This window comes from Balaenoptera musculus, chromosome 8 (assembly GCF_009873245.2).
Source record: "Balaenoptera musculus isolate JJ_BM4_2016_0621 chromosome 8, mBalMus1.pri.v3, whole genome shotgun sequence".
NCBI classification, from domain to species: domain Eukaryota; kingdom Metazoa; phylum Chordata; class Mammalia; order Artiodactyla; family Balaenopteridae; genus Balaenoptera; species Balaenoptera musculus.
This window is the reverse complement of record NC_045792.1, coordinates 77,996,641-78,011,201: the sequence shown is the minus strand read 5'-3', so window position 1 is coordinate 78,011,201 and position 14,561 is coordinate 77,996,641. Positions and strand designations below refer to the sequence as shown.

General features: G+C 35.0%; 2 protein-coding genes across 3 annotated transcripts in view; one reads left to right on the top strand and one right to left on the bottom strand.

Annotated features, from left to right (window-relative positions):
- The window catches only part of ANO3 (anoctamin 3), a 200,359-nt gene that overhangs the window by 54,241 nt on the left and 131,557 nt on the right, over positions 1-14,561 (bottom strand). Inside the window, exon 13 of the mRNA XM_036861881.1 lies at positions 12,791-12,851. Coding sequence (XP_036717776.1) covers positions 12,791-12,851 — 61 coding nt within the window. The remainder of the gene's footprint in view (positions 1-12,790; positions 12,852-14,561) is intronic.
- MUC15 (mucin 15, cell surface associated) lies at positions 316-13,500 on the top strand. Of its 2 annotated transcripts, XM_036861883.1 has the most exons (5): positions 316-520; positions 2,571-2,861; positions 6,647-7,368; positions 9,305-9,454; positions 11,326-13,500. In XM_036861883.1, the coding sequence occupies exons 3-5, from the start codon at positions 6,684-6,686 to the stop codon at positions 11,484-11,486; spliced, it is 996 nt and encodes a 331-aa protein (XP_036717778.1). In that variant the 5' UTR covers positions 316-520; positions 2,571-2,861; positions 6,647-6,683; the 3' UTR covers positions 11,487-13,500. The 2 variants fall into 2 exon arrangements, with proteins under 2 accessions (XP_036717778.1, XP_036717777.1); XM_036861882.1 differs by lacking the exon at positions 2,571-2,861 and having other exon boundaries at positions 11,326-11,836.

The following is a 14,561-nucleotide window of genomic DNA, read 5'->3' as shown; positions in this document are numbered from 1 at the left end:
ATGTGGCTGGCACCTGAGCGAAAGGTGCAGGGCTGACTATTTTGGTTTCCTCACCTGCAAAGGGGGAACCCAGCCTGTGTCAGAAATTCCTGATAGAGCAGGGACCATTACCAAAGTCTTTGTCCTTTTTTTTTTTTTCTTTTTTTCATTTAGGGCAAGAAATGTATGTCCTTTGTTTGCCAGCACTTAAGAGAACTAGCCTGTCCCAAAAGTCAAAGCAACCAACCTATGAAAACTGGAGGGTTGGGCTTTTTTTTTTCTTTTTTTTTTTTAAAGGCCTGAATGAGGTGATATCGTCATGCTGACAGCTGAGAAGCAGGTCAGTCAGGTTCTTGGGTGCTCTATTACACAAGCAAGATACGACCAGCCCCACCTAATTTTGTTTCTCCGGCACCCTCCTGCTCAGTGGGACATCAGCACACCTAACCCAGCTGCTTTCTCTAATGCAAGGCAGACTCCTTCCATCCAGAACAGCTGTGATACTTCAGTTCTTGTCTGTAAACACCTCCTAGACCTGAAGGTAAGTGTGTGCTGGATTACATAGGATCCCTAGTCCCTCATCCCTCGCTCTGTCGCTCTCTCTCTTACTTATTTACCAAATAGAATCAAAGCAAGTTGAACTTTTGGCAGAACAGCCTGGCAAGTACCTACAGAGACCCTTGTAAAGACAGGTAGTTGTTTCATTAAGTAATTACCTTCCAAACGAGCATCTGTGCTAAGTGAGTTAACTTTAAGAATTATTGCCAAATTTGCTAGATGATGAAACCAGCTGAAGAGTTAAATAAAAACCTTGCTTGAAACCTAAGTGACTACAAGAGAGAGTTTTCTTAAGTCAGATCTTAGTAAGTTTCAAAATGTTTAAAGTGGAAGTGGCTACATGAATCTAAATGAATATTTAGATTTAAAATATGCATTTGGTTCAAAGGTTCTTGCTAAAGTATTAGAATACGGTAGCTTTTGAAAAACAGTCTGCTAATGCAATGAATTATTAACCTTCTATATATCTTTCCCAAAGATTTTCTTAATTAAAAATTGGCAAAGTGATGTCTATGTATTATTTTACTTAGCATGGTATGTGTACATGTATAGCACTCAATGGAAATCTAAAAGGCTAAGACAGTCGCTGCAAAAGACATCCCATGGATCAAAGATGTGGATAAGTTTCTTAAATTTATTTTCAGTTTGTTCTGTGTAAGGCTTCTCTTATTAAAGGGATGCTGATTTACTGTTTAACACTTTCTAATCAGTCCATAGAGGCTGCTTCTACAGATAGTGAAACACGAGAGAAGGCTGAAAACCCCATGTTTGGAAATTTGGGTCCAGAATATTTATTTTGGAGACACAATCTTTCTAAGCTTAACACTCTTCCACCTAATTATTTCAGTATTGAAGTTTATGACTGAGAATGCCCAAGTTAGCAGGGAGTATGACATGGTACCTATTTTCCTGGGCTTATGCATTCCTCAGTCTTTTAATTAAAATGATTACAAACTTTTGAAATTTATTATTTCCTGAAAGAAAGTCATGTTTTTCCTTTTATTTGTTTCTTTCTTTTAAACTCAAATAAAGTGAAATGATGTGGGTCCTCAGGTATAATCCTACCTTCTGACTAGTTAAGTCTTCACACCCTTTCAAAACCCTCTTATAAAAGAGGCATTTCGAGAAGCATAATTCCTTATGTCTTCATTTACTGTGGTTCTTTCATCTAGGGACAGCAAAATACTGTCCAAGATTGGAAAGTCCGCTCAGTGTAACACTCAAGCTCTGCCTGGGATATTGGCTACACGTCAGACTGAGTTTCCTATGACAAAGACAAACAAAACTCATCTGTCTTAATTTTTAGCCAGAAACCTATAAGAAGAATGATCACAGGCAACTGAGAGAGAAGTAGTACAGAATATACTCTTTAGTTATTTCACTACAGAAACATGTTTTTATATTATCCCCTCAGTGCAGCTAAAGTAATGTTTTTATTTAACATTTCTGATTTTGATTTAGTTTAGAATGACTAGCATTTCTTTTCCCTTGCATGGGTTGATTACCTGATAGAAACCAGGGTACCTCCTTATTTTTAAAGCTTGGAATAAAATGGGTATGACTTGGTTACAACAGGACGGCTGGGCAGAATAATAACTTTACGAACTTAAGGAGGAACAATTTTATGCACAGTAAGTGTGGATTTTCTTTCCTTAATGGCCACAGGTTTTTGGTTTTTTTTGTTTTTTTTCCCTCTCACCACCTCCTGAAGCCCTCTATACAAAAGTAGTAATGTGAAACCACTTTTTAGTGCCAACACCAAAGACAGGGGAGAAAATAGTTTTCATTTTCTTTGTATAAACGAATTATTTTTTTTAAAAACCAGTGAAACTCACACTCTCCGAAAGTATATTTTAAAAGTTACTGAACATTAGAAACAATAAAAACATTTCAATATATACAGAAAGATTTAGAATCTTTGTTTCAGGTATCACAAATTGGATGGAAATCCTCCTCTCTCTTTCTGTTCCCTTTATAATAATTCTCATCTTAGAAGTTTTTCAAGTTTGTAATGAGTTTATCTCTGTTCCTAGGTTACATCCTGAAAAGTCCTCTTAGGAATTTCCACCTAGGGGCAAGAAGGGGCAAAGAACAGAAGAAATGATGCTGCCTCGTCCTCCTGGTTCTCTCTCTCTCTCTCTCCAATTTCACTTCCTTTCAGCCCCACATTCTCTCTGTCTCTACTGTGCACCTGGTTGACTGATGAACTTGGGAACACAGAAGCGTGCCATCCATCACCCAGCATAGCTTTACACACAAATATACCACACAGTTTACATGTCTCAACTCTAGAGATGGAAAGAGGCTGCAAGAAAAGGGTAAAGGTAAAGAATATAGAGTACTTTTATTGTCCTCTGGAGCTTCTGTACCACTTCCATTAACCTTCCCTGCTTATAATGTGCTTGGCTCAATTCAGAATGGGGTCAAACTTAACCAAAATTGCCTAGTTCTTGCCCCAGCAAAAATCCAGGGCTGGGGTTCTGAATAGCTGATGGCTTCAATTCCTGGCTGCTTCTGTCCCTTTAAGATGAATGGACCTGAGTAAGAGGTGTAACCTTGTTCTCTTAGAAGCCAGAGAGCAGAAGCAAAGTTGTCCCCAGCTGCCAAGCTAGGACAACAGGCACGAATCAATATTCACAAAAGCCTTTCCCACAACTGTTTTAATTTTGGAATAAATGGCAAATAGCCTTCACAACATACTGTCTTATCCCACTCTGCCCTTTCTCTCTTTTCCCTGGAAATGAATTATAGGCAGTAACAGAATGCTTGGCTCATTGGGGGTGTTGATACCTTGGGTTTTCAAGTTACAATCAAAAGCTGGGTAAAGGGTAGCAAGATCCCCTTGGTGGTTCCATGTTACAAGCAAAGTGAAACAGGAACAACAAAACTCACTTTGTTGACTCTTGGTATGTGGATTCTCATTACTGGAAGGGAGCAAAAGCTCTATGCCACGTTCCTCATGTGACACTATGAGAAAATTAGATGAAAAGCTAAGGGTTGTTTTTTGCTCCCCTCTGGTAACCACTTCTTTAGGAAGAGAAAATAACCAGAAAGCCTAGGTTTAGGGAAAGCAATCAAACTGCCTAACAATAAGACAGGTGGCCAAGTACAATGCATAAACAAATCAGATCACTGGCAGTAGACAATGAAAAAGGTTATAACGTTTGCTATGAAACTGACAGAGTTCACAGGAAAGAGCTGTTTCTGAAAAGGTCCATGTACGAATTTTTAAACTAAATTGAATTGTATTTTAAATGTGCTAGGTGAAGCAACAGTGTAATGAAATATTGGTGAACTTCAGGTCCTGGGGATAATCATTCCTGTGTTGTTAATGTTAATCTGTAAATTACATGGTAAAAGTGTTTATCTAGAGACCATGGAGACAATTGTTGGGATTTTCTTAAATTAGGATAAAAGTGTACTTAGTATGTTTAAGAGGCACTTAAGGGAGAAGTCACTATTTTTCTAGTGCTTGAAAATGTGGGATTATCACCTGCTCTGGTTAAAATAAAATTTGGAGGATTTCATTATTCTTTATTATTCTGTGCTAAGAAAACATTTGTGGGAAGAGTTCTAAAAACCAGCTGATTACCAAATTATATACTCCTTTGTAACTTTTGTTACATAGATGAGTGATTACTAGCTTTTAATGCCAAGGTCTGAATCCTAACCCTATCTTACAGCCACTAGCTATGTGTCCTTGAATACATTATTTACATTTTTTATGTCCCATTTAATTATCTGTAAAATAGGATTAATAATCCCTTCCTTATTGTTTGATTGTTTTTGTTAAGAATTAAATGAGAAAACATGCAAAGCATCTGATGTAATAGATGCATACTAGTAATATGTTTTCCAATTATGTTAACAATTTTTAGGATCTAAATGAATTTTCTTGATTATCACAGAAAAGTGAACGAAATATAAGTAAACAGAATTATCACAAATACAAATACCTATATAATCCCTACCAAGTGAAGAAACAGATTATTAGGAGCACACAGAAGTCCCTTTCATGCCCACTCAATCAACACTGTCTCCTTCCTTCCCACAAGTAACCACTTTCCTGACTTTTAACGTTCTAGTTTTTGAACTTTATAAACATGCAATCATACAGTACAACTGGCATTTTAAGCTCTGCATGATATTTGTGATAATCACTCATGTTACTGTATGCAACTCATCTGTGCATCTCGTTTATTTTTCATGTGCAAATATTAAACAGTTTATTATCCAACCTGTTACTGGTGGATGTTTAGGTTGGAGACACATAAATAATGCCCTTATGAATGTTCTTGTATGTCTGCCTGCTTGCTTTTTAAGTAGAACTTTCTTAAGTGATAAGCACAGGGCATGGAAATTACTATATCTTTTAAACCTTAGAAATCCACAGGTATAGACTGCTTGCTAAAAGTCTTTGGAGAAAAAAATATTATATCAGGATGTATTATAGATACGTCTAAGTTGTACCACTGTGTATCATTAAGCAAGGAGAGGGGTACTTAAAACCACACGATAATCAGAGGGAGTAATTTAGAGGCTCCTAAGACCCTAGTGAAAAATCATCAAGGTTGAAAATATTTGTAAAAATTTCTGGGGGAGCTTTTAAGAAATGGCAATTAATGTTGGACATAAATAATAGCAGTTGCACCTCCTTCCTTTTCTTATCTCAGTCATCCTGGAGGCTTTTAGTGAAAAATAAGCTCTAAGGTCCAATTCAAAGAACATAAAATCAGTTCTCAGACTTTATTGCTTGAAGAGGAATAGTCTAACATTTTTTTACCTTTTTCAATTAAAAACACTTTATATTTTAGCACCTAATTAGGTTGGAGTCAGTAGACTTGGCTTTCAGTGCTGCTTCTTCTAGCTTCCATTACTGGCCACTCTGAACCTTGGTTTCTTCATCTGCAAAATGGGGATAACGTGAGCTACTCTTTTTGTCTCAGTGGATCATTGTGAGGCTCAAATGAGATGATATTATAAACTGTAAGACATTTATAGAAATATTATTATATTTTAATAATAAGAAATGGAAGTTAACATTTACTAACCGCTTACTTTAGGCCAGATATTGTTTAGAGTACTTCTACATAAATCATTTCATTTAGTCTGCAGAACACTGTGAAGTCAGTATGATTATGATATTGATAAAGCAACTGCTTAATATGATGATTATTTTTCACATGTTATTCATGATAGAAACCAGAATTACAATTTAAATATAATTTCAAAACCTTTCCCCCATATCCTCCTATCTATGAATTGTGGCGCTTCCACACTTACGAGGCAGGCAGAATGATGTGCCCAGATTGGAGGTCAGAACCATGGTTTCAAACTTCAACTCTGCCACAATCTAGTTAGGTACTTTTTTTCCACACACACTCACAACCAGATTCTTCATTTATACAATAAGGGAATGCAATGAAAGAATCCCCAATTCTAAAAGTCTTTCTGACTTTCTGTTATTTGGGATTAATAGGAAAAAGGGTAACATGAAGTAAACATGCTGTGAAAAAAGGGATGTTAACCTCAAATTCAAGTAACTCAAATTAGGAGCTAATAAAATGTTTTCAAGTGGAGTTCCTGACTAACTCACTTTAAAGTGGTATGTTTACTGTATAATCAATAACATCATTTTCATAATAAATACTCCAAATTAAATCTTTATAAAGAACATCTTTTTAAAAATAGGTTGAAGAAAGCAGCCCTATATTACATTATTTTTAAAAAGTTACTTAGTAGTCCATATATTATACAATACGTATGTGTGTGTGCATGTGTGTGTGTGTGTATTTCAACTTGTCCCAAGCTAAATGGTCTTTGAAATAATGAAATAGTAGTGTCTGGCTTGACAAAGATTTTGCATGGCATTCCCTAGAGGAAGAAAGAAAGAAATACCATATAGAAAGTAGAACTCAGTAAAATAGAACTCAGTGACTCTAGTTTTAATAAAATCCAAAGGAAACAAACTTTTGGAATAAAGAGTATGGTACTATCATGTCAGCATTATGTCTCTGGATTTTTTTTAATCACTTTAAAAATGTAGATCCATTTAAAAAAAACCTCAATACTTCATTTAATAATTCAAACGGTCATTATTTTCTTTCAGATTCTCATTATTAACACCAATACCAAAGAAGATTACAATGTTGACTTCAGCCAAAATTCTGTTGATTTCAATTTTGTTTAGTTTACTACTATTTGGAAGCCATGGAGAAGAAGGTCGAGAAATAAACACAACACAAAACACTGCAGAAGACTTAAAAACAAGGGAAAATCAATCTATTCCTTTGGAAAGTGAAGCAAATTCAACCTCAGATAAAGAAAATAGAGACACCTCCCATCCCAAGGCAAGTAACTTCTCTTTTGGGGATCCATCAAATAAAACCCATGGAACAGATTTCTACCATAATTTGTCAACAGACTCTTCCAGTCTGAAACTCATGCCCACACTTTCCCCAAGCCCTCCCTTGAGCCGCAGTTTTGTTTCTAAATTGCCTGGGAACTCATCCGTAGCAGATGAAAATCCTCTGCCAGTCTCAGCACCTCCCAATACTACAGCTATTGTATCTTCCGAAAACTTCACTCGGTCTTCGGTCAGTGATACCATGAAAGCTCCTGACAACAGTTCCATTACAGTTAGCAACCTCCCTTCAGGATCAAACACCATATCTGTGACCCCCATGATAATGGAAACAGATGGATGGCCTACCATGACTGGAGATAGCTTGGCGGCGGGGTTTACTGCCTATCAAGAAACAACTTTATATCCCACCTTGAAATTCACCAATAATTCAAAACTCTTTCCAAATACATCAGACCCCCAAGAAGGTAAATATAAATGGATTTAATTTTCCTTTTGTGTGAAACTGAATCTCCAAATAAGTCATTACACCTAAGAAATGTACCACACTAGAAAAAAAGGAGACTGCAATAGCACAGGTGGTTCTCATTTTGGGGGGAGAAACCATGATATTCATAGTGAATAGTGAAGGGATTTTAGGGCTTAAGTCAGCATATACTAGTCATTACTGTATGGGAATGTGAGAATGTGATGAGACTGGGACAAAATGACAAGTAGGTTAGATTGAAAAGAAACAGAAACTGAGGTAGTGGTACAGTTTTGAGATACTGGGTAACAATTTTTACTGCATTTCAGAAAGACTACCTGAAATTTCACAGGCTTTTAGGAATACGATACAACTGAAGTTTAAAAATATATGTATTTTTAAATATATATATTTTAAAAATATATGTATTTTCAAAATTTAAACTCAACAGAAGAATACCCTCAATTTTTAGTTCAGTACCTACTGAACACCATAAAAATGGAATTCAGCTTTGAGTATCACAAGAAAATTGTGTTATGGGGACATTTCTGTTTCATTCAGAGATTAGTCAAGCTTTAAAACATAAAGTGGAAAAGATCTCTAATATTTAATGAAAATTCATTCTATTTTATTTTCTCAGGTCTAACCATGTTTTTGTTTTCTGAATTAAAAAAAAATAACTCCTCTTTTCCCCCTCATGAACTCACTGATTTCCAATACAACTTATCTACAGATTATATTAGTGATATAAACACCAAATCATATAAACAAATTCCTATTTGAAAGTTGTTGTTAGTGTACAGGAAAAGTTTTAAATTCTGAAATCTAGGATTATTATAGTACTGCAACCAATATATTGTACGTACATATATTTTCATAATTTTAAGATATCTTTCCATTCATACATACTCTGATATTCCATCAGAAAGATTTTTTTAAAAACTATTCTGTTTTGTCTTTCTAAACTTAATATACATATTGAGGATACTGAGTACTTAATCCTACCATTGCTCATTAATCAAAAAATACTTAGTTAACTTTGCTTCACTTTTATCTTGGTAAAAAATGTGCTGCTGTTAACCTTCCAACATGTTTTTTGTGTATAAATGGAATCTGATATAGAATTAGAGACCCTATAAGACCTCTTGCCTACCTAATTAATAAGCTTCTCAACAAAATTTTTTTAAACCTGAAAATAAAATGCACTAAGTATAAATCCAGGAAGCATTCAGTGATTTATTGATGACTTAGTCTTCAAATAAGGTGCTTGGTAAAGGGGATGATAGAATGAAATTTTGGACTCCTTTAACTCAGACCTACACATCTGTTCGCAATGTGCAAGGCACTGCAAACATCCTGCTTTGTTTGGTCTATTTGTTGTATTTGGAAATACCCTCTATCAGGATATATTTCTTTTTCTTCATAATGCCTTTTCACTTGGGGTTTGTGGATTCAATTCCTATTACCTACTTACTCCCATTAGCTTTTTACTTTTCAATTATTATAGAAACAAACTCAAAGCTTATCTCATCATTAAATTTCATCAGAGATTCAGAGTTGATTAAAAATGTAATATAGAATTCAACATAGAAATTAGATCTTAATAGAGAATACGCATGGCATTTCAGTACTATTAGTGTTAATATGTAATGAGACAGTTATAAAACTAAAGCTTAGAAGTATTTCAAGATATTCAAATTTTGAAGTACAGTTTTATCAGGAAGCAAATTTTCCAATATATCCCCAAAACTCAGTACACACACATACACACACACACAATGTATATATATTTCTCTGTATATACATATCCATTATCTAATTTTAAACAAAGTGTTAAACATTCTTTGCTTACACAAAGTCCACATGTATATATTTCTGTTCTTTGAATAATTGTTTTCTATTTCTTATCTGTAAATTATTTTTTCTTTGTCCTCTAGAGAACAGAAATACAGGAGTAGTATTTGGGGCCATTTTAGGTGCTATTCTGGGTGCTTCATTGCTTAGTCTTGTTGGCTACTTGCTGTGTGGAAAAAGGAAAACAGACTCATTTTCCCATCGGCGACTTTATGACGACAGAAATGAACCAGGTAAAAACAACTTTCAGAACTTCACCTGTACACAGTGGTTTTAAGTAAGTGAAGTTGCTAACGTTCTCTGCATTATCTAGAAGGGATTTAGAGATTCATATGACAGAAACGAACTAAAGATTTATTCTGATCTATTCTCTCTTTCTCAAAGAACATAACCGAAATAACTATGGAACTGTGTGTGAAATTTTAAAACCATTTGGAACTGTTGCTCATCGCATCACAATTGGTTTTAAGTAATAATCCCAGAACCTAAAACATATCATTATAATTGAAAGATAATGGCATGATATTAAGAACAAAATGGCCAGTTTTGTTAGCAAGTAACTGGGGAGCCATTATTCACCATTGTTGGATCTCTTAGTAGCAGTAATTTGAACAATGATTTATTCTAATCTGGAGCTCTTGCAAAGTTTACACGTATACAGTAGCCCTCTATTAATTATCTTAATGAGTCTCTAAAACAGAATTGCTAAAGGGTTGCATATTTGGGTAAATAAAGTCAGATAAACCTTAATTCAGAAATTTCCCAATCATGTGATGCAAAAAACCCACCACATCTATGGATGAGAAATGTGTCTGCTAAGAATAAAGCACTGAGTTTGATCTTAATAATGCAGTAGTAATTAGGACAGAAATAAAATCACTTCAAATGCTTGATTCAACCCTTTTTTTCTCTAATATTTCCGGACAAAAAAAAAATCTGTTTTCTGGTTTACACAAGGGACTCTTGCTACCATAAAAAATAGTTAAATGCCCCTGTTGGGTCTCATTGATAAAGTCTTGTTGATTTTTGATAAGTTTGGAACATTACTGATATATTGTTAATTTTCAAAATCAAATCCATTAATTGTAAATTAACTGAATTCTGTTTATGGGCTTCTAGCAATCCATAGAAAATAAAAACTATCACTTTTCAAAATTGCAGGATAGGATTTCAATCAACAGGGTTTTCCAAACTTTTTTTTTTTAACTTCAGAATATTTTCTTTAAATGTTATCACATGCAAAAGCTCAGTCTAACAACTTGATATAATCTAAGATATTGTGATTGAGGCATAATGGAATAATTCAATCACACCACCTGTTTTACTCTTTCAGCTTTGAGACACCTTTCCCAAATTCCTAAGGTTCCTGGGGGTCCAATTTGTAAACAGAAGGCTTAAGGAATAGGTAGGATATGAGAATACCTAGCTGAATAATTAGATTACTAGTCTAATTAGTAAGTAGTCCCTGCTTTAGTATTCAAATACCTAGTGCCCCAAGTTTTCTTTGAATTCAAGAACATAAAAGAAATAATAATTAGTTGTTTGTTGAAAATAAAAACAATCTCCAATATTATTAATCAGGATAATAACCTGGATCTCTCAGAAAGAAACGTAAGATTTTACAAATTGTTTTCTTTCATCTCCATCTTCAATGGCACACCCATAATGATATTAAGACACTTGGTAAAATAATGACACATTTTAAAATTAAAGCTCTTCACGTTTTAAAAATTATTTTTATACCAGAAGTAAAAATTCTGAACATGTTGACAAGGCTCTGAATTCACAAGATTCAGAAGTCAATGAGACATGTCAATACTTCTTTATATAAAGTATTGCTATATTTCTGTCGTGATCTCTCCCTTAGTTTCTTTATTTTTGGACCACCAGCAGTGAAATTTTGGAAGTTAAACTGTTCATAGTTGTAGAAGAAAAATGTGGCTTGCAAAATATGTACTTATTTAAAATTCAAAACTAATCTCTGAAACTCCCATATAAAAAAGTGTAACTAACTCATCCAAAACAATTCCTACAGTCTAGCAGATGCCTGAGCATGCATCTTCCAGACTGTCACTATAAAGCAATTTTTTTGTTGCATTTTTAGTTCTGCGATTAGATAATGCACCGGAACCTTATGATGTGAGTTTTGGAAATTCTAGTTATTATAACCCAGCTGCGAATGATTCGTCTACACCAGCAGGCCGAGAAAATGCACGAGATGGCATTCCTATGGATGACATACCTCCACTTCGTACCTCAGTATAAAACTAAGGGGAAAAAGGCTTCAGATGGCAAATGTTCACTATATCCTGGCCTTTCAAATCCATCATCCAAAAGCTGAAGCAAGATCACTCTCGTGTGGCCTGTGCCAAAGAGAACTGTAAAAGCATGAAACGAGTAGCAGAAACATAGAGGATAAATCATCCAAAAGGTTTCCTTTCTTCCATTTCTCGCTGTGCTGAATCATCTATTGAGTAACCTTAACTTGTATTTTGGTCTATTTTTTTCTTAGCAGGAAATGTTTGTGGAATTAGGTAAAACTGAAAGATTTCACCATGATTGCCCTGCCCGATAATTTAATTAAAAAATACTTCAATGAAAATAGGGACCCCAAATTACATTTTTACTTTTTTGTGGTGGGGGGGGGTGAATTGACTGTTCACTGCTCCCTGTGTAGTCATAATACCATATATCAAGATTGGCATTTTCCTGAAGGAAAATTGGAAGGGTGATTTTATTTTTTTTTTAATTTTGACTTAAAGCTAGAAAGAGAGTATGGCACAGATTCTGTTCTTGGGAAATTAAAGTAACAGGAGTGAAAGGCTTGAATTCTAGTACATTTTACTTTTCTGTATCAGCAGGTTCATAGTCAGCCCCTTGAGTTGCCAAGTTGACAGTGACTTTGCATTCAGCAGACTACGGTACGAAAGCTGACCCTAACCAGGAAAGTAATCACTTCTCTTCAAAGCATCGGGAATTCCAATCTGTGGTTTACTTTAGGCCTCAATTAATTGGGTTCTTTAAAAACTCAGTGAGAAACTTAGTGAAAAAAGTCAGCCAATACATATACCTATACATAACTTTTACAGTTTTAAGATGTTAGATAGGAACAGGATTTATTTTGTATTAGACATTATTGCTCAATCATATATGGAATAGATTCTGCATCTCTAAGTGCATAAAATATAAGGTTAAAAATATATATAATGGAAGCCTTAAGCAAACAAAACATTTTCTGAGTGTCACTTTCACAAGTGAAAATACAAGAAGCTTAATTTGGATTCTAGTATATTTCAGTTTGTTTTCAATTACTGCCCTTTTTGGCAGGAAAAATATACTCCACAGTATAGGAAGTTTGAGGCTTTAGGGATTAGAAGATTAAATCAAGAGTTAAATTCCCAAAGAAGCAGTGGATGTGTGAAGAGGGCATACAAAACAAGAGATTTTACTGTTGAGTTGATACACAGTATGTGTGTTTGCGTGTGTGTGTGTATGGTGGGTATGAATAAACAAAGCAACAGCCTCAGAAAACGAGGGCCAGGAAGTAAGTAATGGAAGAACATACTTACCCCATATTGCCATAAAAATAGCAAAGAAGACTGTCCCTCCATTATCAAACAGATATGTTACCTTAGTGGAAAACAAACAAAAGTATTAGTCACACTTTTGGTTATAATAATCCAGTGATTACTGTTTGCATTTAGGTACTATTGATTTTCTTTCCCAATGGAATCACATTATTTTATAGTTTGCAAATATAAGATAGGCAATCCTTTCATGGGTCCTGCAACTTTTTCATGTGATTTTCTCATGGGGAGAGGTGAGGAATCAGCATTTCCCCCCTTCTCTTCTCTTTTCCCCTTTGACTCTACCTTCATTTCTGCTTAGAAGTGGTTCTCGTACCCTGAGGAAGTACTTGTGGGCCACAAATAGAAGCTACACAGAGAGTTTAAGAAGTTAGCTTTCCAGTGAAGGCACGCTTAGCTGCACTTCCTGTTAGCAAAACTTCCAGGATTGGGAGAGTTGCAAAATGCAGAATTCCATTAGTGATCCAGCACTTCCAAGGGAAAGGTATCACAGTGCTATCCCTACTCTCTGATGTCTTTCAGAATGTGCCATGGGTCATCAAAAAATTTCATAACTCACTGGACATTTAGGATATAGTCCAAGTGTTTTTTAATCAGACATGATCTGAAGTTTTATGAAGAACAATGTACAGTTATACAACATTATTGAATATACTTTTCAGGGTTGTCAGAATTGTTTGATTTTAATAAAGTATAAACTCAATTTACCTTTGCCTCTTTTTATTTGCGTAATGCCCTAACTATATTTATAATTTAGTGAGGGAGGTTAAACCAATATAGCGAAGCCAATGTATGTTTGGCAGTCATTTAAATACCACAGAAACTAAAGAGAAAATAGGGGCATTATCCTCACAGGAGTGAGAGGCCAATTGGGGGCTAAAGAACATTATTCTAAGGAAAGTGGGAGTAGAATGGTGTCCTCTTCGCTCAGTCTACAGTCTAGAGGCTGCTCAATGGGTGCATTAAAACAACAATGTGTATTTTAATTGTAACATCTGGAACACGCTGTAAAATAATATAAAACAGATAAAGGTGGGATATATTTTCCTATTATGTAGCATTATTGAAAATTTTATTATACAAAAGATGTGCTCCTTTTGAAAGTTGGTGGATAGGTGCAAGATGTCCTAGATGCTTCTAAACTTTCTAAGACTGTTAAGGCTTGGGCTTTTAAAAAATGTTATAAGACTTGGTTTTCACACCAATCATCAGTATATATTATGTACAATAGAGAAAAGGACTGCAAAGAAATTCTCTCACAGAGTTGATAAAATTCCACCCAGCGGGGGAATCCAGCTTTTTTGTGTCCAAAGGCATCCCACAGAGACACCTGCGGCTGCCAAGCAACTGAACAGCTGTCTGCTTTCCTTTATAAACAAGCCTAGTGCAGGAAACAGCCTCTTAAGAGTGTTAGAACAGAGACTTCACACATGGGGACGTAAAGGTCACCAAGAAATAATGGCTCCCCCTGCTCCAGAAACAGCCGTGTTTTTAGAAAAGTGACACATAAAAAGCAATACTTAACAACAATTGTGTTGCACAGACATAATTTGTCATTGTTCATGCAATATTTTCCTTAAAAAAGCTTTTCATTTTTTTTTTCTTATTAGTTTTGTTTACAAATCTTTCAGACATTTTTAACTAAGTAAATTTAAATATCAGCTTTTCAGAAACACATCCACGAGACACGGCGAGGTATACATGCCATATTGATGTAATGTGAGATTACATACATGTAGTGGGAGATAAAGCT

Excerpts from the sequence above, each read along its gene's own strand:
- MUC15 (XM_036861883.1), top strand. The coding sequence starts at position 6,684 with ATGTTGACTTCAGCCAAAATTCTGTTGATTTCAATTTTGTTTAGTTTA. Across the intron at positions 7,369-9,304 it reads TACATCAGACCCCCAAGAAG|AGAACAGAAATACAGGAGTA; the intron begins GTAAATATAAAT and ends TTTGTCCTCTAG. Across the intron at positions 9,455-11,325 it reads TGACGACAGAAATGAACCAG|TTCTGCGATTAGATAATGCA; the intron begins GTAAAAACAACT and ends TTGCATTTTTAG.